The sequence below is a fragment of the Pimephales promelas genome, chromosome 13, assembly GCF_988280905.1.
Source record: "Pimephales promelas chromosome 13, fPimPro1.hap1.1, whole genome shotgun sequence".
In the NCBI taxonomy this organism is placed as follows: domain Eukaryota; kingdom Metazoa; phylum Chordata; class Actinopteri; order Cypriniformes; family Leuciscidae; genus Pimephales; species Pimephales promelas.
In genome coordinates this window covers 22460816-22482394 of record NC_142781.1, presented here as the reverse complement: position 1 = coordinate 22482394, position 21579 = coordinate 22460816, and the positions used below count along the sequence as shown (strand labels likewise).

General features: G+C 37.7%; 3 protein-coding genes across 8 annotated transcripts in view; 1 reads left to right on the top strand and 2 right to left on the bottom strand.

The window, feature by feature from the left end:
- The window catches only part of dpf3 (double PHD fingers 3), a 39663-nt gene extending 33864 nt beyond the window's left edge, over window positions 1–5799 (bottom strand). For all 4 annotated transcript variants that reach the window (XR_016146030.1, XM_039692473.2, XM_039692474.2 and 1 more), the window contains exon 1: window positions 5684–5799. Coding sequence is in view for 3 of the 4 variants with exons in the window: in XM_039692473.2 (XP_039548407.1) it covers window positions 5684–5715 (32 nt within the window). In the remaining variant the exon portion in view is untranslated. The remainder of the gene's footprint in view (window positions 1–5683) is intronic.
- Window positions 5800–6253: 454 nt separating this feature from the next.
- wdr21 (WD repeat domain 21) lies at window positions 6254–12649 on the top strand. Of its 3 annotated transcripts, none has more exons than XM_039692519.2 (14): window positions 6254–6334; window positions 6698–6805; window positions 7268–7323; window positions 7416–7573; window positions 8102–8184; window positions 8306–8408; window positions 8735–8878; window positions 8982–9031; window positions 9513–9592; window positions 9696–9788; window positions 10348–10445; window positions 11548–11727; window positions 11848–11962; window positions 12051–12649. In XM_039692519.2, the coding sequence occupies exons 2-14, from the start codon at window positions 6708–6710 to the stop codon at window positions 12281–12283; spliced, it is 1491 nt and encodes a 496-aa protein (XP_039548453.2). In that variant the 5' UTR covers window positions 6254–6334; window positions 6698–6707; the 3' UTR covers window positions 12284–12649. The 3 variants fall into 3 exon arrangements, with proteins under 3 accessions (XP_039548453.2, XP_039548452.2, XP_088974763.1); XM_039692518.2 differs by having other exon boundaries at window positions 6670–6805; XM_089118637.1 differs by having other exon boundaries at window positions 6272–6337; window positions 6646–6805.
- Window positions 12650–13755: 1106 nt separating this feature from the next.
- On the bottom strand, window positions 13756–21236 carry zfyve1 (zinc finger, FYVE domain containing 1). The gene is made up of 12 exons (XM_089118636.1): window positions 21154–21236; window positions 19862–21070; window positions 18112–18616; window positions 17757–17971; window positions 17411–17517; window positions 16246–16354; window positions 16050–16147; window positions 15842–15959; window positions 15598–15768; window positions 15329–15509; window positions 14586–14702; window positions 13756–14274 (listed from the first exon to the last, which is right to left on the bottom strand). The coding sequence occupies exons 2-12, from the start codon at window positions 20342–20344 to the stop codon at window positions 14042–14044; spliced, it is 2337 nt and encodes a 778-aa protein (XP_088974762.1). The 5' UTR covers window positions 20345–21070; window positions 21154–21236; the 3' UTR covers window positions 13756–14041.
- Window positions 21237–21579: the final 343 nt, after the last annotated feature.

The window sequence follows — 21579 nt, the reverse complement described above, 5'->3', positions numbered from 1 at the left end:
CTGTGAGACACTAATGTGTCCCTGAGCAAGACATTTAACCACTAGTTGCTCCAGAGGCGTGCGACCTCTGACATATATAGCAATTGTAAGTCGCTTTGGATAAAAGCGTCAGCTAAATGTATGACATTTATGTATGACAAAAGATTCGTTCATTTTGATGAACGAGTGCGAACAGGAGAGTTATGAACAGAGCACAGAACAGAGCAAGGCGACCATCACAGAACAGAGCAAGGCGACCATTTGAGCTTATAAAAATTAAACTTTTGTTGTTGTTGTTTTTTTAAATGAGCGATCGTTTCGCTTGATAAGACCCTTATTCATTGTCTGAAATCGTTTAAAGCCCCTTGAACAGTTTGCAGTTTGCACTGAAACTGTCTTTTGGACCTTGAACCGTTTGGTTACCAGTAAAGTACATTATAGGGAGAAAAATCCTGTAATGTTTTCATCAAAAACCTTAACCAGTTAAAGGTAGGTATTTTTAGGCCTATAGAAAAGTTATAAATATAACATACAGTAAAAAATAATATATAAATAGTAAACTATATAAGTATGATGTTATGTTCACTTAAAAAAACTTACAAGTATAGTTTGCAGTATTAACTACTAAACTAGTTGTTTACTGAGAGTATACTTCAAAGTGTGCTTTCATAAACTAAAAAAGATTTGCAACAAGTATTTGACTAGTAAATTATCAGTATAAGTTCACCTGTAGTTTAGTTGCAGTACAAACAAAAAACGTAGTTGTAAACTACTTGTGTAATATTTTTTTATACACTAAAAAAGTGGCCCAATTTAGTCCAGCGTATTGAAATGGTACACTTTTAGTACATTGATATTAGTGTACTCACTTACATAAAGTATATTTAAAAATATACTTGAACTTTACTTAAGTATACTTCAATTTTTTTTTCACATGTCCAATTCGAAAAAGGTATTTCTGTCAGCCTGTTTCAGCCTCTATGATTACTGTAAATGAAACTTCTGCACTGAGCCATGTGCTTTGTGCCTGGGCTGCTCTTAGGAAATGAATACCTCTTCTTTATTCAACAGAGCAGAGCTGCAGCTCATTCACAGTTTTGTGTGTAACTCAGAGGCTGGAGGCCCCTTTACTCAGCAGAGCCAGCGTCTATATTCATATTACTTGAACAACAGGGGCGTCTCCTTTGTGTCTCAGAGGAACATAGCCACACTTCTTAAGGATAGAGAAGATGTCTTTCATATTTAAATGACCCCTTTAGTTTGACTTAATCAGAATGGTCATTCTGGACAGGTGTCCATGAATAATCATTGGCTTAGGTAGGCGTTGCTCACAGAATTGTTGTTCATTTTCAAATACATATGCATACCGTCGTGATAATCAGCACTGCATTTAAATTAGACGTCGTGTGCTATGTCAACTGGCCCTCCAAATGTGATTAAGCTTTCATTAGTTAACAGGTCGGCACAGAGATGTCTTGTCTCAAAGCACTTCCTAAGGAAGCTTTTCATCAGTGAAAGTAAACAAGATTTGATGAACTAAAATGCTGTATCAGATTTTTTTAAAAACAACAACAACAACAACCCATCATGGCTTCCTTGTTCAAACCACCTTCTCGATAACAAATCTCATTATACATTAAAAATATACCACGTACAGATCTCCAGTGTGCCAGTTTGTATGTTAAAGTACCAGGCTATGTCCCAGCCTGAAATACATCCCAACATGCCCAACACAGAAACATTCAGCTCAACCAATGGTGCTAATTTGGGGCAAGGCTTTCGGTTCACTGACCAATGGCAGTAAGGAAATGATCAGTCTGCCACGGGCACAGAAATGCCCCACCTTTAAACCTCTCCAAAACCTTCTCACTTCAAAGTAAACCCCCTATCCAAATATAATAATCATTTATGTGATCATATGGGTATTTTAATATAGTCTGTAGCACCGGAGGGTAGTGAGGTGCTGATATGAATAGGGATTTGCCCTCCACAGTGAGTCGTGTGAAGAGAAAGTGTGATCCATCACAGTCAGGCTCTTTTCTGTATGTCTATGGGGAGATGAAGAGGCTGGAAACAGAAGCATAGTCTCTCTCTCTCTCTCTCTCTCTCTCTCTCTCTCTCTCTCTCTCTCTCTCTCTCTCTCTCTCTCCCTCTGAACACCCAGGGCACTGAGTGCACCACATTCACTCATTACATGCCTGTTAATCCAACTGACCAGTAATTACTGGGCTACATTTGCATACCAAAAAAGCATTGATCATCTAGCGATAGAATTTTGGCATTTAACAATTTAGCTTCATTGAATTTGAATCAATAATTCCATTTTTGTTTAATGGCATAAACTGTATCCAAACTATTTTACTGTGATTTAGCACTGCATGATATATCAGATTCAGCACCATATCAATCATCTGCAGACAGATTTATTAGAATTACAAAACAGTTGTGATGCACAATATTTTTGTGAAAACCATGATATAGATTTTTTTCAATATTCTTTGATGAATTGAATAGAATGGTAATGCACTATTTTAGATTTTAGTGTTACATGTTTATGTATTTGTACAAAATAGTATAGTATGAATAATATCAGCCATTTACAGGTTATCAGCCATAACATGAAAATAATTAGCGACCCACGGTATAAAACACATAGTCTACTCTAAGTATTTATTTATAAGATGCCTTGTCTCATGGTAATTCTTTTTATGATTGATTATGAATCTGTGAAATAATGTATGATTGTAGTGGAAATTCAATGCCTTATTATTCAGCTCTGCTCTAAACCTCTTTAGTCAGTCTTAAAGAGTTTGAAGCAAATCTAGGCTGTGAGGAAGCTAAACATAGGTGCCCCATCAGACTGCTGCGCTTTCATGATATCGCTCACTTTCTGAGAGAAACCCCTTAGCGGTGAATAAAGAAAGGGTCTTGAGCAAGAGAGAAAGGCCAGAAGAGCTTGAAGAACTCCTGGAGTGTGCAGTTATCTGGCTTGCTAGCAAACATTTATTTAAAAAAAAAAAGAAGGCGGAAAAGGGTGATGTAGAGTTCTAGACTGTTAGCAAATGGATAATGGAATGAAATGGAATAGAATGCCATTTAAAATATGCCTTCCCTTTGGTTACTTTACTTCATATGTATGTCTATTTTTTAAAGATATAAACAAAAAGAAACAAATGCTGAACAGGATAAAGGTTTTGTGTAGTGGAGTCTATCCCAACACAAATCCTTGTTCCTGGACACACAAAGACCTCAGGCTCAACGGTGTTCATAGTGCAGTTGTAATGCGAAAGCGAAATGCATCCAGACAGACGAAGATGGGGGGAGGGGAACAGCCAACCGCAAACGCCTTAACCTAAACCCCACATTCTCACCCCCTCAATGTATCCCTCCTCGATTTATATGAGACGAGACGAACGCAAACCACCTGACCCTGCTCTCCAGACACTAATAAATGAATAGGCTAAATGCTGTTGAGTATGCTATGGTATATGACTGCTACTCGGTAGAAAAGGTTACTTGTATTTCACAGTGGTAGGAAGTAATCTCATTCACAAAGAATAAACAACATAATGAGATTTATAAAAGAAGAAGAAAAAAAAATCACAGCCAAATTTCACCAGCAACAGTCTTTGTTTAACATATCCATCATTTACAAGTTCATAACATAATAAGTAAATGTGCTTACTGTCTATTGGCAAAGTATTTAGAACAATAGCAGTGGGAAGAGGAATACACACAGGAGTGTGCTCAGACAGGTGTATACAGCTCCCTTTCCTGCTTGTGGTGACCCCCTGATGTCTTTTTGGTGGGATGGGAGGGGAGCTTTATGTCCATGATCTGGAGCAGATGGGGCTCCGTCTCTTGCCCACTGACATCTCTGCGGCTAGTCATTGGAACAGATGGGTACTGAGGGATCCTGGGATATTGCTAATCTGCTCCACCACAGCATTTAGAGATGGTGCATCCCCCTCAGTGTACACGCTTATATTGACAAATCAGCTTGAGTTCAAAAAGAGATGAATCATAGAGATAACTATGATTTAGATTGGTGTGAATCCAAGGGCATCGTGCAACCTTTTTTTTTTTTTTTTTTTTTTTTGGTGAGGAGGCACCAGATGCAATTCTTTTTCACTTGCAAGATAAGACACGACCAAAGAAGGGGGGAAAAAAACAATTTAACTTGGTTACTCTACTCATGCAATATCTGTTATAAAGCACAAGTATTCATATGTAATAATTATTTTTAACATGGAAATCTAAAGTTTCTCCAGTCCACTGACAATGTTATAGGAATAGCATAAGGTAAATGCCACTGAAAAAAAGTACTGAAAAATGCCAATAAGTAGGACAAACCCCTCCTTAAAAACCTGATAAATGTAAATCTAATAAAAGCTGGAATTCTGTCACATGGGAGAAAGCAGCTCTGCACTTCAACAGACAAACAAGAGAGAACAGGACAGCAAATTCCATTGTTATCCATCACTTGATCTTGACTTAATGAATGTGACGCTGTTTTTATAGCCTTTATCTATCTATCTATCTATCTATCTATCTATCTATCTATCTATCTATCTATCTATCTATCTATCTATCTATCTATATATGAAGAGTTCAGATGCAAACGCCTCTAAATGCCATTGCTTGTAAACTTGTATATTTAAGTTCAGTGATTTCACTTAAATGACAATGATAATTACCTATTAATTGTTATTTAAGTGAAATTACTGGAGTTAAATATACAAGTTTGACAAAAATCATCATTAAAGAAGAAAATTTCAAATGGCATTTAGAGGCTTTTGCATCTGAACTCTTCATATATATATATATATACTGTATATATATATATATATATATAGTTATATATATAGTTATATAGATAAAAGCTATAAAAACAGCGTAACATTCATTTATATTACATATAAAACGGCGTTTATTCACCAGACAAAACGAAATCAATGTGTATCTCATATCAAACAATAAACAATAAAATATGCGTTAAATAAACTTATCTAAAGAATTCCAGATGGGAAAAAAAAACAATTTTAAACCAAAAAAATGTTGCGTGTTCTGCAACTTGACACTTTTCAATTGTCAATGTATATGTGACGGTTATATCTGTCCAGCAGTTCTCTCCATAGGCCACGAGGAAATTATTCAATCCCTACTTATACGCATTTTAGGACAATATGCAACCGAACCACATAATCGGTCTACTTCACCGTGTATCATCTAGATCGTTAAATTATTATTTTACGTTATAAGTACGTTAGTTTAGCGATGACATGCTTGTGCAGTCATTTAACAGCTCTGACATATTTAATATATGGTCTTATCTAGGTGTCCTGCAAACAAGTCAACGGAGTCTGTAACGTTACACTCTCGAAGCATTGCATCCGAAATAATGCTGCACTCACATTGACCATCAGAGGCAGAATGCTGAGACACCCCGTTGCATATTTGCAGAATGAATGTGCGAACATAACGCTTTAAATGTATTTAGTCACATGAATATATACATTACATACCCACACAAAGAGAAACTACGTGGATTAAACAGTTATTCGTTGGGACAGAATTCCTTGAAGCACAAAATGCACGGTGCATACAGTTCTATTTCGAGACTCGGTTTGCACACATACTCTAAATCAAGCGGAATACAACACATTTTCAAAAAAGAGCGAAAATAATGTTTATAATTACTTACGATTTCAGCGGATTCTGAATGACAGTCGCCATTTTGCCACACTGTAACCTAATATTCCAAATCTCTGAGTTCTTTGGGATCCGTGTGAAAGGAAAGCAGCCAATACGGACCTCAGTGTCCGGCAGTCTGGCCAATACAATACTAGGAATCAGAATCTGGGCGTAGCTTCCAAGAGCTGTCAAAATTATAAAAAAAAATACAAATTTACTTAGATCATTTGCTTGACTGCATAGATAAAGTGATGCAAATTGCATATATTAATTTTATTATTTTTATTGTTGTTTTTTTACAGTCAGCTACAGAATAAGTGTCTCCTGTAGTCTAAATGAAAACAATTAAAATAAACACTCTATTTTTGGTAGACATGTTGTTAAATTGTTTTATTTATTTTTTACATTTAAATACATCAAATACATTTAATCGTCATATACAACTTTTTATTTTTATTCATTCGTTTAGCAACGACACCCTGAACAGATCCAGAACGAAACCAGCATGTGAAGTGATTGACAGCTCATTATCCAATCACATTAGAAAAGTCTCAGAGGTCCACCATTGAACAGTAAGGAGGCGGGCATTCCCTGCGTCATCACGAGGAAATTGAGTTTCCAAACAGGGAGTTAGCACGAAAGGCAACTAACGTTATTTCAGGTAAGTTTATTATGACTTCCCTTTTTACCTACAGTTTATATGTATTTAGTATGTTATATAACGTACCTAATAAGTTACGTCGATCAATAACAATGTGAGTTAACACAAATGAACGAGCCACGTGAATGTTCATGATTGTAGTCTTAGCATGTTAGCCCCTTGTTCAACTCCATAACAAATCAGTATTTTTTTTTTTATCAGTGACCACTGTCTTAATTAATAATGCCCCAAAAATGTTTAGTTTCATATATGTTCTAACACCAAAAATGAATACAAACAGTTTCTTCTCTATTTGAAAATAAAGCCTGGTATTCATTCAGATTTAACTAATTTAGCTGATATTCTGGCATGACTCCTGAGAAGTAAGTTAGAAATGAAGCGGGGATATGAAGCTCGAGGCAGGGACCATCACCGACACCAGTCACAGTGGCGGAGGAGACAGCGTTCAGCACACGGTGAGCAGGAATATGGGTAAGTTAACACGGACGGAGTCTGTTCACCTTTCAAATAGACGCTCCTCAAAATGAAACTATGAAAAATTTACTCCCTTCATGCTGTTCCATACCTGTTTGTCTTTTTCTGGGGAAGAATGACAGCCTCGGTATTATTCATTTTTATTGTTTGGAAAAAGACGCAGACAAAGTGAAAGATCAAAGTGATCATGTCCTTCTCCAAGTTCTCCTTTTGTTTCACAGAAGTATGTCATTCAGGTTTGGAACTACATGAAGGTGAAATTGATTTTTGAGTGGACATGTTGCATTTCAAATCACTGCATGTGTTGATACTAAAGTTTTGAAACCCAAAGTAAGCAGTTTTGGCCGTTCAGTTCTATCTCCAGATTTGTATTCATATTTTTTTTTTTAGTTATGCTTGTTTTGTATTTATGTTAGCTGTTACCATCAACAATCATTCATAACATCAGTCCTTTTCTAGGTCTGAGAGGACAGCAAGTGATGCAGGTTCGTCCTCTGCATCCTCATCTGCACCAGGTGAACTTTTACTTTGCATTATCCATCTGCACATCTTTCTGTTATAGCAGTCAAAAATGGTTCACTTAGCCATTAACCATTATCTCTTATAGAGCTGCCAGGATTCTATTTTGACCCAGAGAAAAACCGATACTTTCGTTTGTTGCCCGGACACAACAACTGTAACCCTTTGACAAAAGAAGGGCTCCAGAAAAAGGAAGAAGAGAAAAAGAGAGAAGCACTGCTTGCAGAGGATGATGCTCCTAAGAAAGTGAGCTGGGGATTTCATGTGGACGTTTTTTGCAGTAAAATCCAGCTGCATTATTTAAAGGGTTGGTTCACCCAAAAAATGAAAATTCTGTCAGTATTTACTCACCCTCATGTTGTTCCAAACCTCTATGTGTTTATTTGTTCTGTTATACACAAAGGAAGATGTTTGGAAGAATGTTTTAATCAAACAGATCTCTTTCCCCATTGTCTACCATAGTAGGAAAAAATACATATGGTAGTCAATGGGGAATGAGATCTGTTTGATTAAAACATTCTTCCAAATATCTTCCTTTGTGTTCAGCAGAACAAATAAACACATAGAGGTTTGGAACAACTTGAGGGTGAGTAAATACTGACAGAATTTTCGTTTTTGAGCGAACTAACCCTTTAAGAGATATCTTTTGACGTTTTGTTCAAATGCATATCTGTAGTAGTTGGATGGGTTTTGTAGGTAATAAGTCATTGTATTGATTTGTTATCAAACCTATTGAGATGTAATGTTCTCCTTGATTCTCGTTGGTGTGTTCAGAAAGCTCCTAGGACAGGGATGAATTCTGCATTGCTGTTACAGAAGAGACATCTGGGTCTGCTGCCCCCAAGCTCTTATTCTAGGTATTGCATAAAATAATGTTTTGTGAATAATTTTTTTTTCTTCTTTGCTTTTAATTGATATTTTGTAGAAATATATATTGTTTAAAATGAATTTGATCACAAGGCTGTTCTCATTTTGCAGGCTGATCCATGAAGTCAAAGTTAGTGGGATGCAACGTCACAGGCTGGAGGTGCAGAGCTCCAACTCCACCTGCCCAAACACTGACAACTTCCATCTCATTGTTGTAAGCCTCTTGTTTAATGTGAAAAACTTGATGACTTGGAAAGAAAACAATGATTTCTGAGACAACTCCCTCTATTTAAATGTATTCTCAGTGGAAAATAGAATGTTATGCTGAGGTCAGGAATCTTGAGAACAGTCAAGCCATTCTTTGGTTAGCTGTGTTTTCATGGAAAAGGGGTTGTTGGCAGGTGTTACTGGTGGTTTTGGCCTCCAGTTGTCTATTATTTGTAAATCTAGCCAGAAGGAAGATTAAGCTTTGGCGGGGATTGTATTTTACAGTTTGACCGTTTCTTTTTTATTTCTTTTATTTTGGATGCACCTTATTAGGCAGATTCGGCTTGTGAGAGGGTTTTCACAGTGAATGACGTGTCGCACGGAGGCTGCAAGTATGGCATTATGAATTTCCATGGCTGCAAAAAAGGCTCTCTGTCGGTGGAGATGTGCGATAATCTTTATTTTACTAACCGCAAGGTAAGCTGGGTAGTTTAAAAGGAATTCTTTCCACCATTGAAAAACAAAACAAGATGTTTTTGCAATAGTGATTTCGTAATGAACAAATGTAATTTTGTTTCAGGTGAACTCTGTATGCTGGGCCTCTGTGACGCATACAGACTCGCATGTTCTGTATCCTTCAAACGTTTCAGATTCTAGAAACTAAAGCTTCAATTTTGTTTGAGATCTATTTTGAAGCTGTAGATCTGTATTGTGCTTTTGCTAGATACACATTAACATTGTATTCAGTTTTTAGGAATTTTCATAACCAGTTCTTAAAATAAATAATCTTTAACATTGTTTGGGAGATGAGGGCTTCAAATACCATATGCTTATGAAATGCGAGTATTGGCATTTTCCTTTTAAATTTCCTTTTAGAGTATGTTTAGTATGACTTTTATTGTTTAATGTAAAGTATTTATCTTTGTGAAATACTTTGAATGGGTGCCAAATGATAACTCTTTGAATGAACCTACGTATCATATTTCACTACACTAGTCACTAGTGCATTTTCAGATGAGCATACCTGCATGTTTACTCTAGTAAATCCAATTAATTAAATACCAAATAGTCCCTAATTGGTAAGGAAGTGTTTCTTGACAAGTGTTTTCAGGTTGTGTTTGGTGGGCATTTCTCAGACGCCAGGCTGTGTAAGCTTATTACCTGCTTCTCTTTTCAGCAACTTCAATCCAGGTTCAAATATTTACCTTTTGAGTCTCCCAAATTTTGAAATAGACATTTATTTGGTTTCCCTGTATCATGATGAAATGACTTGGCTTCTTTTTTTCTTCTTTAGATCAACCAGGGATGCTGTGCAGTTTTAAGATCTCCACAGCTTGGTCTTGCGCATGGTGTCTCAACCCACAGGCTGATAAAACCTTCAGCACTGGTGAGTTCTTGAGTATGTATATTTGTATGAGTTTGTATAGATCTCTGTGTCTGCAGTTGGAATGAATATACACTATACCGCTGGCTAAGGTTTTTTTTTTTTTTTAATGTTTTAAGACCATGGATGCATTTATTTGATCACCAATACAGTAAAAAAATATTGTTATAATTTAAAAATGTATTAACATATTTGAAAATGTCATTTATTCCTGTGTCGGCAAAGCTTAATTTTCAGCAGTCTTTACTCCAGTCTTCAGTGTCACATGATCCTTCAGAAATCATTCTAATTTGCTGATTTGGTGCTCAAGAAACATTTATTATTATTTGAAAACCGTTTTGCAGCTTAATATTTATGTGAAAACTTTGATGCATTATTTCAGGATTCTTTGAATAGTATTTATTTGACTTAATTTGTTTTATAAATGTCGTCTTTAATGTCACTTTTGAGCAATTTGACGTATCCTTGCAGAATATATAAATTATATTCATTTCTATAAGAGCTCAAACTTTTTGAACAGTGGTGAATATGTAGGCTATATATTTTTTATATGTACACCTAGGCCTTTCTCGCCGAGTGATTGTTACGGATGCTGAGACTGGACGCAGAGCAACGTACCTCGCTGGAAGTGATGTTCTAGCTCAGCAGTTTGCCCTAAGGGTGAGAAGAGAGCATTGCCTGAAAAGTGAAAGTTCACTGTGTTTAAGTCAGGGCCATGGCGCAGTGGGAGTACACATGAAGTCCAGCCATATTACCATATATAATCTCTCACTTTTCAGTCTCTCCCAGTTTGACTATCATCTAAAGGGTTAGTTCACCCAAAAATGAACATTAACAGCATCCGAGACTGACACGGAACGGAAGAGATGAATTTGTTGAATAAAGTCGTTATTTATTGCACAGAAATTATTCTTGTCACAAAATTAATGTAAAATCAATCACTGTAGTCACTTGGACTATTTCAACAATGTCTTTACTACCTTTCTGGGCCTTGAAAGTGGTTATGACATTGCTGTCTACTAGGGAGGGATCAGAAAGCTCTTGGATTTCATCAAAAATATCCTAATTTTTGTTCCTAAGCTGAATGAAGGTCTTACAGGTTTGGAACGACATGAGGGTGAGTAATTAATGACAACAGAATGTTCATTTTTGGGTGAACTATCCCTTTAAAGGTGCTCTTAGTTATTTGTACCTCTTTAAAAATGTTTACACATAAAGAAATTAATAATTTGTAATAATTCCTGCATCCAAGCCACTTAAGTGTCAGAACAAGTCCAAGATGATAATGCAACATAAAACTTGAGAGTAATTTTAAATGCATAATATCCCTAAATACAAAGTTTAAGCAGAATTATGATTATAATAATAAAGAAAATTACTTTACAATAATGTCATAATAATAGGTAATGCATTATCTAATAATGAGCAATGCATTTGTCACAGTATTCATGAATATTGTTAACCTTAGTTTATAGAAATGCAACTGTTCATGTTAGCTCAGGTTCATTAAATGACTATAAACAATTACAACTAAGTGTACAGCTGTTAACTAATGAAGTTAACAAATGGATCCTTACTGTAGATTTTAGGTTTGATTGAATCTTTTTTAATTTTATTTTTACTTTTTTTGCAAGGAATCTATTTTCTTGGCTCTAGAAATTAACATTCTGTACAGGAAAGTTTTGATAATTTTATACATTTTAGTTATGCACGTGAGCAAAGATTTATGTGGGAACCTTGCGTCATGAATCTCATATTTTAGGCTCCGGTGCTGTTCAACGGCTGTCGCTCTGGAGAGATCTTCAGCATTGACCTGCGTCAGCGTGACAGGGGTCACAGTCACGGTTGGAAGACCAGCCGCTTCTACCAGGAGTCAGCCATCACCTCAGTCCAACTGCTACAGGATGAAAACTACCTCCTCGCTTCTGACATGCTGGGCAATGTCTGTCTATCATAAACAACTACCAACCATCATGCTAATATAGGTTCAGCTAATAACATTTACAGCACTCAGGTATGAATTACCCAATCTTTATTCTCCCTTCATATCGTCACTGAACAGATTAAGCTGTGGGATATCCGTGTCAAGCGGTCCGTCAAACAGTATGAAGGACACCACAATGAATACGCCTATCTACCCATTCATGTCAATGAGCCAGAAGGATTGCTTCTTGCTGGTACATCTTTTTCATATAACCCACATACGATCATGTAGTTCAGTTGTTTTGCAATGCTTATACCACGTCTCCTGTGTACCGTTCGCAGTGGGTCAGGACTGCTACACCCGGCTTTGGAGCCTTCGTGACAGCCGTCTACTCAGGACGATCCCCTCGCCTCACCCTGCAGGGAAGGACTCAATCCCAAATGTAGTGTTTTCCTCCCAGCTGGGTGGTAGTAAAGGACTTCCTGGACTCCTTATGGCTGTTCGTCATGATCTGTACTACTACTCTTACAACAAAGACTATCAGGATGGGCTGACACTGCAGGGTCAGTGCTAATATTTACCCTATGAAAACAAGTACAAGGCTGCTGTGGAAAATTCTGTTGTCATTTTTATTGTCATTTTATTTTATTTGGTCATTTTACTGGCCAAAAATGTTGCCATTTATACCATCTGCCTTTTTTAAAAGTAATATATTGATTCGACTCTGAGGAATTCAGAATACTTGCTTATATCATCAATAGATTGATTTAGAAAAAAAAATATATAGTCCCATATAGCCACTTAAAACATACCTCCTAAAAGTGCAATTTCATTGTTTATGGGGAAAAAAAAAGGATTTTACTTGAATTATGCTGGGACTTTTTTGTAAAAAAATATGAGGGAAATTGTTCTGAATAAATCCAAAGTTTGTTTTTCTGTAGTTTGAATCTCAACATGAATTTATCTGTTTTTGTTTAATCAAAACCCCATTGACTTTCAGTTATTAGGCCAAAAAAAAAAAAAAAAAAAATCTATAGAAGAAAAAAGTCATAGTGTTTTGAATTGTGACAACATGAGGGTGAGTAAATGACACAATTTCTAGGTGAACTGTCACTTTAAGTACAGCACTTACTCATTTTTATACTGTATGTAAGCCACACTCTTAGAGGTACTCAAGTTTAATTTAATTAGCATACAAGGTGGAAAGAATATAAAATGATATTCATGTTTCTTATGTCTGTGTCAGTCATGGTCAATCATCCACACATGCCTCACGGAGTCTATAATAACCTTATTCTACATAATGAGTGTTCGATTGGCCAAGAAAACCATTTTACTGACGGCGATCATAACACATACCAGGGGCTAAATAAGAGCAACCACCATATAATTGCATGAGATTTATGAGAATTGGCATCTCTTGACAGATAATGCAGAGCCACATCATTTGTGCGGTTTCATCACGGCTTTGTGTTAGGAGTAACTATGCAGTTTGATTCGGCAACCGTGGTAGTGATTCTTTTAAAACTAAAAAAAAAAAAAAAACTTCCTCCTTGAGTACACACATTTAAAATAAATGATAAATAAGAAATGTAAGTTATGCTGAACAATATCAGATAGTTTACCATAATCATGTGAGATCAGATTCATACAAGGCAGCAAATAATTAAAAGAGTAATTAATCTAAAATGTACACTTTTTTTGAGGGTAAAGGAATGCAAAACAATATGGACAATTTTGTATTTTAAAAGCAAATTGACGGGGTAAATGTTTAGTAAAACTGAAAATTGAGCATCACAGTACGGTAAATAATATTACTAATAGTTGTGCACCAGTCTAATGTCTCCTGTAGAGGCCTTATGTTAGCTGCCTTTAACCACAGGAGGGTCCATACGGATCTGCAGCCATAGAATTCGAACGTCCATAATTCATATCTTGCACATTTAACACTTTCTATGACATTTAAGCCCATTCTGCAGGTTTTCCTGAAAAACTTTTGTTCCACCTGGGCCTGCCCACAGGTAACGTATTGCATGGTAGACAAAGGATTGTCAAAAGGTCTGAGATACATTTATTTTCCTGATGGATTTAACCTCTGAAAGAAGAAAATACATAGGCTAATACATATGTTGAACTGTGAACAGCTCATGTAGAGTTGAAGAGCATGACGTGAATGAAATGTTGGGATAAAACGCAGAGATGTTCCTCTTGTTTTCAACAACCAATAGGATTTATCGGTTTGAGAGTAGCACTTCTTCCTTCCCAACCTGTACTGAAGCACTGTGGCCACATATGGGGGTGTCTTATAATGCGGAGAGATGTCCCCGTTTTGCTAGAGCTCTCCAGATTTTTGGTTGCAGGTGACGCACACCCGCACAGGATGGTCCCAACCCCTGGAGGGCACGGCCCGGCGATCAGGGGAGCAGTCGTTACATACTCCTTGTCCACATGCACGGCAGTGATGGATAGAGAGACGGGCGTTAAACTCGCGCTGGCACTGGGAGCAACAATGGATGTCTTGGTCAGGGACCCAATATGCTGGACGGGCGGCATCTTTCACCAGACCTAGTAAATACACAGGCACATTTGATCATTTGTGTATGCTGATATTCCAGTGCAAGTAAGTAACTATGATGAAATTAAACTGCTTAAAACTAAAGATCACATAACAGATTAGTCAAACAAGCCAAAGGTTTAAAATATATATATATATATATATATATATATATATATATATATTAATAATACTGTATATCTCCTTAATTATAAAAAAACGTTATAATAGATTGATACTGTATTTCCATATTAGTATAATTAACATGTCATGTTAACCATTTTCATGGGCTCCTAAAACTGAAATGCAGTGAAGAACTCACCAAGAGGGATGTCTATGGCAGTGACTACCGCTCCTAATGTGTTCTGAACAGCTTCTCCCACCTTCCTGGCAATCAGAGTCCCACCTTCTTCCTCTTCCAGCGCTGCATCCAACAGTTCTGTGTGAGATCATCATTTTTATATTATTGATATTATGAATTGAAATAATTTCATTCACAACATGTTGCAACTGTGTCTTATCCTAAGTTTGCAATACATTCAAAATGATTGAAACCAGTAAATCAGTATTTTTTATTGATTTCATTGATAAAGGTATCAGACACATTTGCATAATTGCACAGTAGGCTATAATAAAACAATATATATATTTTTTAATTTTGAAAGGTTTGCAGTATGCACTTTATATTATATACTAAAATAAATTATCCATCTATCCATCTCTCTCTCTCTCTCTCTCTCTCTCTCTATACGTATATATATATATATATATATATATATATATATAAGAGAGGGAGAAAGAGAGAGAGACTACTATAAAATAATAAATATATTTTGAATTGTAATGATATTTCACAATATTTGTATAATATTTTTTTTAATAAATAAATGCAGTTTTGGGGAGCATAAGAGACTTCTTTCAAAACCTTTTTTTAAAACCCCAAACTATTGAACAGTAGAGTAAATATAGCGTGTGAATATATATATATATATTGTATATAATTAATATACGAATTATTGACTATGATCTAAAATGTTTCTGTCTGCCATTCAATGTGAAGTATACCCTCTGGGATGCCTCTGTCTTTAAAGCAGGCATCACAGACCCGCACAGGTGCCAGGCCCCAGCCTCTCTCAGGGACTGGTCGTGTTTTAGAGGAGCAACCATCACAGAAACCTTCTCCACAGGCCCGACAGTGGTGCTTTGTATCATTATCCTGGAATCCCTCTCCACATTTATTACATCTCTGAAAAAAAATATATACTCTTTCTTCAGTAAAGACTTCTCTTCATTTAAAAGGTAAATTAAAAAAAGAACCTAACATTAAAACTCACAAGGATGAGAGAATTGGGCTTCCAGTAAGTAGGAGCAATCTGGTCTGTTAACCAGGCGGTGACGGCTTTGGCAGGCTTGACGCTTAGCTCTGAAACAGACTGAGCCATATAGTTCACACCATCCAGCAGCCTCTGCGCAGCATTGTTGTTATCCTTCAGGAATCCATCAGACTGAGACAGAAATGTGAAAGTGAATAAAACTTCACTATTGAAATGGAGGAAACATAGGAAAAAAACAGCTCACCCCTGGCCAGACATGTTGGATCTCAGTCCGAACCACTGTATCAACAGGGTCCTGGTTCCCATACCAGTATTGCCTACTTCTATATATCACAGAGCAGTTTGGACACTCAATCACATATCTGCAAAGAAAAACCCCAACTCAGTCCCATGTCTAAATGAACTGAAGTAAATGCACCTCTGTACAACTATAATCCAATAACACCACTCACCCGGACCAGGCGTATATGGCCAAACCAAACCAAGGAGAGTCAGAGGATGCCGTCGTCTTTGGAACCACAATCACCTCTTTGCCACTCTCATAACAAGCCTGGAATAGCAGGTTAACACATCATGTCAGACCTGGGCAGTCAGAGAATTAGTATAGCTGGTAAGGTGAGGTCATGTGTTGCATTGTTTAGGACCGACCTTGCAGGTGTAGATGCGATTATCGTAGTGGGCTGAATAGCGGCAACGGTGTTTAGCCTCATGCGCCACACCCTCTCGTAGGTGATTCATGCTGTTTTTACAGCCTGAGCTAAAAAAAAACAACAAAAAAAACAAAGAATTAGAATTACTTCTGTGAATATATGTAATTCAGAACCGGCTTCAGTATGGTGTACATGCAAGGAATTTTCCACCTGTATTACAAAAGTCAAAACTAGCATAGTCACACATCTAATTACTAGTTTAGCAAGCTGAGTGGCGCTACACGAACTTTTTTTTTATTTTAGTGATTTGATCAAACCAATTTTTTAAGTGTAAGTAAATTACTTAACTGTAAAAAATAACTTTAGGAGCTAAAAATATAAGGTAGGTGACGTGTTGACATCATAGCTAAACATTTGGCAATCTAAAAATATATACAAATGAAGAGTTCAGATGCAAAAGCCTCTAAATGCCATTTGAAATTTTCTTCTTTAATGATGATTTTTATCAAACTTGTATATTTAACTATAGTGATTTCACTTAAATGGCAATGATAATTACCTATTAATTGTTATTTAAGTGAAATTACTGAACTTAAATATACAAGTTTGATAAAAATCGTCATTAAAGAAGAAAATTTCAAATGGCATTTAGAGGCTTTTGCATCTGAACTCTTCAAATATTAATTTTACTTGCTAAAAATTGTTGCTTCAAATTCCTTTAAAAGGTTTGTCCCTTAACAGGCTTCAAAGGGAACAAGTTCTATACATCCCCACCCCTTGCAAGGTGAGGTCATTTAATAAATATTTTGTCTAAATTGGTTTTTTTTTACCATATTTGAGTTCAAACCCGATACTGTCTAGGTCTTTGTCGGAAAGAATCGAATTGCTAACTTATATTTGATATCCACAACATTACCATTCAAATGTTTTGAAAGATATAATTTAATTCAGCAAGGGTGCATTAAATTGATCAAAAGTGACAGCAAAGATATTATATAAAAAAAAACATTTCTATTTTAAATAAATGCTGTTATTTTGAATTTTCTATTAAAATTGGAAACAATATTAGTGTTTTTACTGTATTGTTGGTCAAATAAATGCAGCCTTAGTGAGCATAATAGAGTAGAGTATGTACTTAATAGTGAGAGTCAGGAGCAGCTTACCCACAGCTGAGGCAGATGCTAGAGCAGGTAAAGTATTCATCTGGAAAGAAAGAGTTGCTTGCCAGATGCTCATCAGGAATGTCTCCACTGAAGCATTCACTCAAAGCCTTGTGAAAAAGAGCTTCATCATTAGCTTGATACAATACATTTTATAACTGAAAAATAGAGTCTTATGGAATATTTCAAGGCCAGTGATCAGGATTTGTAAGCAGCCATGTGAGGAAAACGACCTTCTCAATAGGTTACAAATTAAATAGAAAAAGTAATTCAAACCTACACTTCCACCCTTTCATGTCATTGATGAGTTAAATGTGTGATTGAGTTTATCAATGACAAAAAAATGTACCTGCAAGGCCTTGTAGATGACACCGGCAGACCGTGGAGATCGTGTAGTGTTGTTGTCTAACTGCTGCTCCACGCTACGCAGCAGCCCGCTGAAGTCAGTCGGGGGGTTGTGGGTGCGGGTGCCCCGGTACTGAATAGAGCTGAATGCTTCCGGAAAGAGTCCAAGCTTTCTGAAACGTTCCTGAAGAAGCCGCTCGGCTGATTCTGATGGCTTATCTATGGTACACAAGACAAGAGAGGGTGGTATTAAGCATTCATTATTTTGCATACTTCATCTATTTTCAATGTAATTTCTAACCTATTGTTTTGTGAATAGGACAGCAAAGTGGAAAGCATCCAAAACTCAGTAAACTGACCTGAGCCTAATAACTTGGTGTGGACTGTCTCATGAAAGATTATAACAGCAGGACCCAGAGTCGAAAGGGGCACATCCAAACCACAGCGGGCAGTCGTAGCTTTCAGCTCCTTCGTAAAATGCTTTAGATACGCATCTGACGCATCCCCGAGAAACTTGAAAAGATCATCATGGAGCCGGTCAGCATGTGTCCGATAGATGACCAGGTCAGACACTGCAAGCACCTTCAGGAGGAGGCGGGTTCGCTGTCCTTGGTTAGCTCCTGCCCCCAGGAGTCCCTCTGTGTCAACAACCACCACTTTATGAACAGGGTCCATTGCTGCCCACACCCCAACGGTGCAGGATTCCTGGGTTGGGGATGTCTGGAACACTTCACGACCCAGAAAGAAAGTGTGATTGAGGGTGTGGGATTTGCCCTCTCCAGTATTGCCGAAAATGGACACCACCTTCAAGAGCTCCTCAGCCCTGCAGCCTAATTTTCTCACAAACTCCTCCTCATCCTTCAGCTGTTCCGGTTAAGGAAATAAACATAAGTCATATACTTACGCAATATCACACAGTAACATAAAACAATAAGCCAACTTGTAGTTTGAAAAGAAAAGAAAGCATGATGCAAGTGGTGCTCACTGCAGAGCCAAATGATGTCCAACTCCTCCTCTCTGGACTTTATGGGATGTGATTGGTGTGATCTAGCTCCACCTGTTATGTCCAGCGAGGGGGAACTGGACATCAAATGGGGGGTTGCTTTAGGGTGAAATCGCATTCCAGGGAGAGGGTTCCCCATTGGCTGAAATCACGTTCTTTTTGAAAGAAAACCAGAAAAGCTACACTCCGGAACTGATCTGACCAATCACAGCCCTTGCAGTCTGCGTTGCTTCGACACATAGTTAAAATTATATGGAGGTGCACATCATCGAGCTATGGCGGAGGGACCTGCGGGTGTACGGTACGCCTACGATTCAACGCAGAAGCATAACACAAGGTTTAGGTGTTGTTGGTATTCTAGCTCCACCCATTAGGCCCTAATTAAATTCACTACTCCTCACTTGACGTGTAGCGAGGCGGAGCTAGACTTAAGCTCCACCCATTTGCTCTGCAGTGAGCATCATCCTGGAGTCTTTTTTTTAATGGGGTTTTGGTTAAATGGCTGACATAAGGTCTGTGGTGAACACAAGCTCAAGGCACTTTCACGTTTTATTCTACAACATACATCAATATTCCCCCACTCGTGATTTTTTTTAAGCTGTTATGTGCCTTGAATAAGGCAGTTATGGCTAAATGGAAGTACAAAGGCTGTCGAGGAGATGACGCTGAATAGGTCAGCTCAGTTGGCTTATAAAGCACCATTATGGTTATAATTGTGCACTTACAAACTATCCTAACTCAAACGTTCTGGGAGAACTGAAAGAGTTACTGTAAGCTTGGTGGTTGTGATGTAGAATTCATGGGACCGTGGTGTTGAGTTTATAGCCTACCTTTAGCTTTTTGCTTCTGACGACTGCATTTGGGCTTCAAAATTCATAAAGGTTGTCATGGACAAAACCACAGCGTGATGCTAACAGCCAGTTGGCCTACAAATTGACGTCACACCAGCACCACTTTATTTGGGCCAAATGGGTGGAGCTAGAATATCCAACCACACCCTACACCTCTATCCCTCCACCCCATTAGACATCCAGAGAAGAGGAGCTGGACGTCACTTGATTCTGCAGTCAAGTACCACTTGGAGCAGCCTCTAACAGATGACTTACCTGCATGTCTTCCTTTTCATCCACCAGAAGAAAGCTGATGACTTTCTCCAGTTTAGCTTTCAACGCATCCAGCTGTTCATCCCCAGTGCTGCAGTTCTTCTCCGCGGGTTTACAGGGAGGGTAGGCAGTGATAGGGTGCTTTCTTTTACTGACCCCGCTGTGAGTCCGCTTTTGACAGTCCAAACACAGGTTGATTTTACATCCCTGACAGCGGACCACTGCTCTCAGCCGACCCCCGTTCGGAATCCCACCGTCTCCTTTACATGCATCGCAGTAGGGTACGTGGCCAGGTGCGATTCGGATCCTGTCGTGGTTCCTCATGCGCTCCTGGCGGTGGAGCTCCAGCTCGCAGCGCATACACTGCAAGCTGCCGCATTCATCGCACTCGAAGGCGGCCTCGTCAGAACCACCGCAGGCGTAACTCTCCTGACAAACCAGGACACCGTTCAACCCCTTCTCCGCTGGAGAGCCCTGACCACTCATTATTATACGTCTAACTTAAATATAATAGCGAGGTAGCACACCGAAATGAAACAACCGAGTTTAAAGTAAAAGCTCTCTGTAATTATACCGACTGGTTATCCCTCAGAAAGTTGTACCAACTAACTTACAGCAGAGACCAAGCTAAATCAACAAGGGATGTGATGAATGATGCATTTGAGTTCTTCTTAAACGAAATATCTTACTCGTTTGCCTTGAATTTCATTGGAATTCTAAATGTGTTGTCAAATTATGACACTGGCTTAAAATCAAATATTCAATATGAACTATAAATAGATCAGTTGACATCCGTATAGCACTGGCACTAAGTCAGACTTAAGTCTAGCTTTCTGGCTGATGTAAAAGTGACCAAGCAGTCTAAAGTGTCTAAAGTCACAAACTACAATCGAAATGTATTTATTGACAGACGTAAACACTAATAAAACAGCTACATTCGAGTATTGTTATCGTCCAGGGCTTTTGTTACTCAAGCTAACTAAGATTAGCATACGTCTATAAAATATCATCCAATTTCAGAGACAACAGATACTAGGGGGTTAGAAATATGATTTCTGCAGCTGAATTAATTATTATTTAGTATCGTACAGACTGTCCTTAAAGTATGTTCACCCAACAACACATTGATCAACACAGCTTTGACCGAACAAAACAAGCTGATTTCGAGCCAGAATCGCACCGCAGTCTTCATCAAATAAGCCGCTGAATTCCCTGAAACATCGCACACGACAACGACTCTTTAATAAACACAAATTAATAAGCCAGTTAATGTCAAGATAACTGTTTTTCCCCACCAGCTTGTAAAACGATTCCACTCCCCGGTAGATTCGGGTGAATGTTGTTGCCAGGTCAGATCAGCTGATCGGCTTGTTTTCACTGTAGCTGCAGTCGAAGGTTACCAAACGCAATGCCAGATGGGAAATAGAGTCCATTCTCTACAAGCAACATTTACTACATTTATCATGATGACATGAATTTAAGCGTTAGGACAAGGAGAGGTCTGGTCGACAGATATTATGATAAAAAAGAACATGCTATGCTAGCTATGCTAAAGTTTAAAGTGCTTTCTCTTTTTCACAAGGTTCATGTTCACTATATAAGTCATTGACATTGTAGTATGTTCAGGGTAGACAATATTTGAAAAGTGAGGATCTGTGCCAGACATACAGACTTTCAAATCATTATTGAGTTGGTTGTGAAAATTCAACATGATAGCCTAC

Excerpts from the sequence above, each read along its gene's own strand:
- wdr21 (XM_039692519.2), top strand. The coding sequence starts at position 6,708 with ATGAAGCGGGGATATGAAGCTCGAGGCAGGGACCATCACCGACACCAG. Across the intron at positions 7,324-7,415 it reads TGCATCCTCATCTGCACCAG|AGCTGCCAGGATTCTATTTT; the intron begins GTGAACTTTTAC and ends TATCTCTTATAG. Across the intron at positions 8,879-8,981 it reads TTTATTTTACTAACCGCAAG|GTGAACTCTGTATGCTGGGC; the intron begins GTAAGCTGGGTA and ends ATTTTGTTTCAG.
- zfyve1 (XM_089118636.1), bottom strand. The coding sequence starts at position 20,344 with ATGAGTGGTCAGGGCTCTCCAGCGGAGAAGGGGTTGAACGGTGTCCTG. Across the intron at positions 15,510-15,597 it reads AGCCCAATTCTCTCATCCTT|AGATGTAATAAATGTGGAGA; the intron begins GTGAGTTTTAAT and ends ATTTTTTTTCAG. Across the intron at positions 14,275-14,585 it reads TGCCATAGACATCCCTCTTG|GTCTGGTGAAAGATGCCGCC; the intron begins GTGAGTTCTTCA and ends TGTATTTACTAG.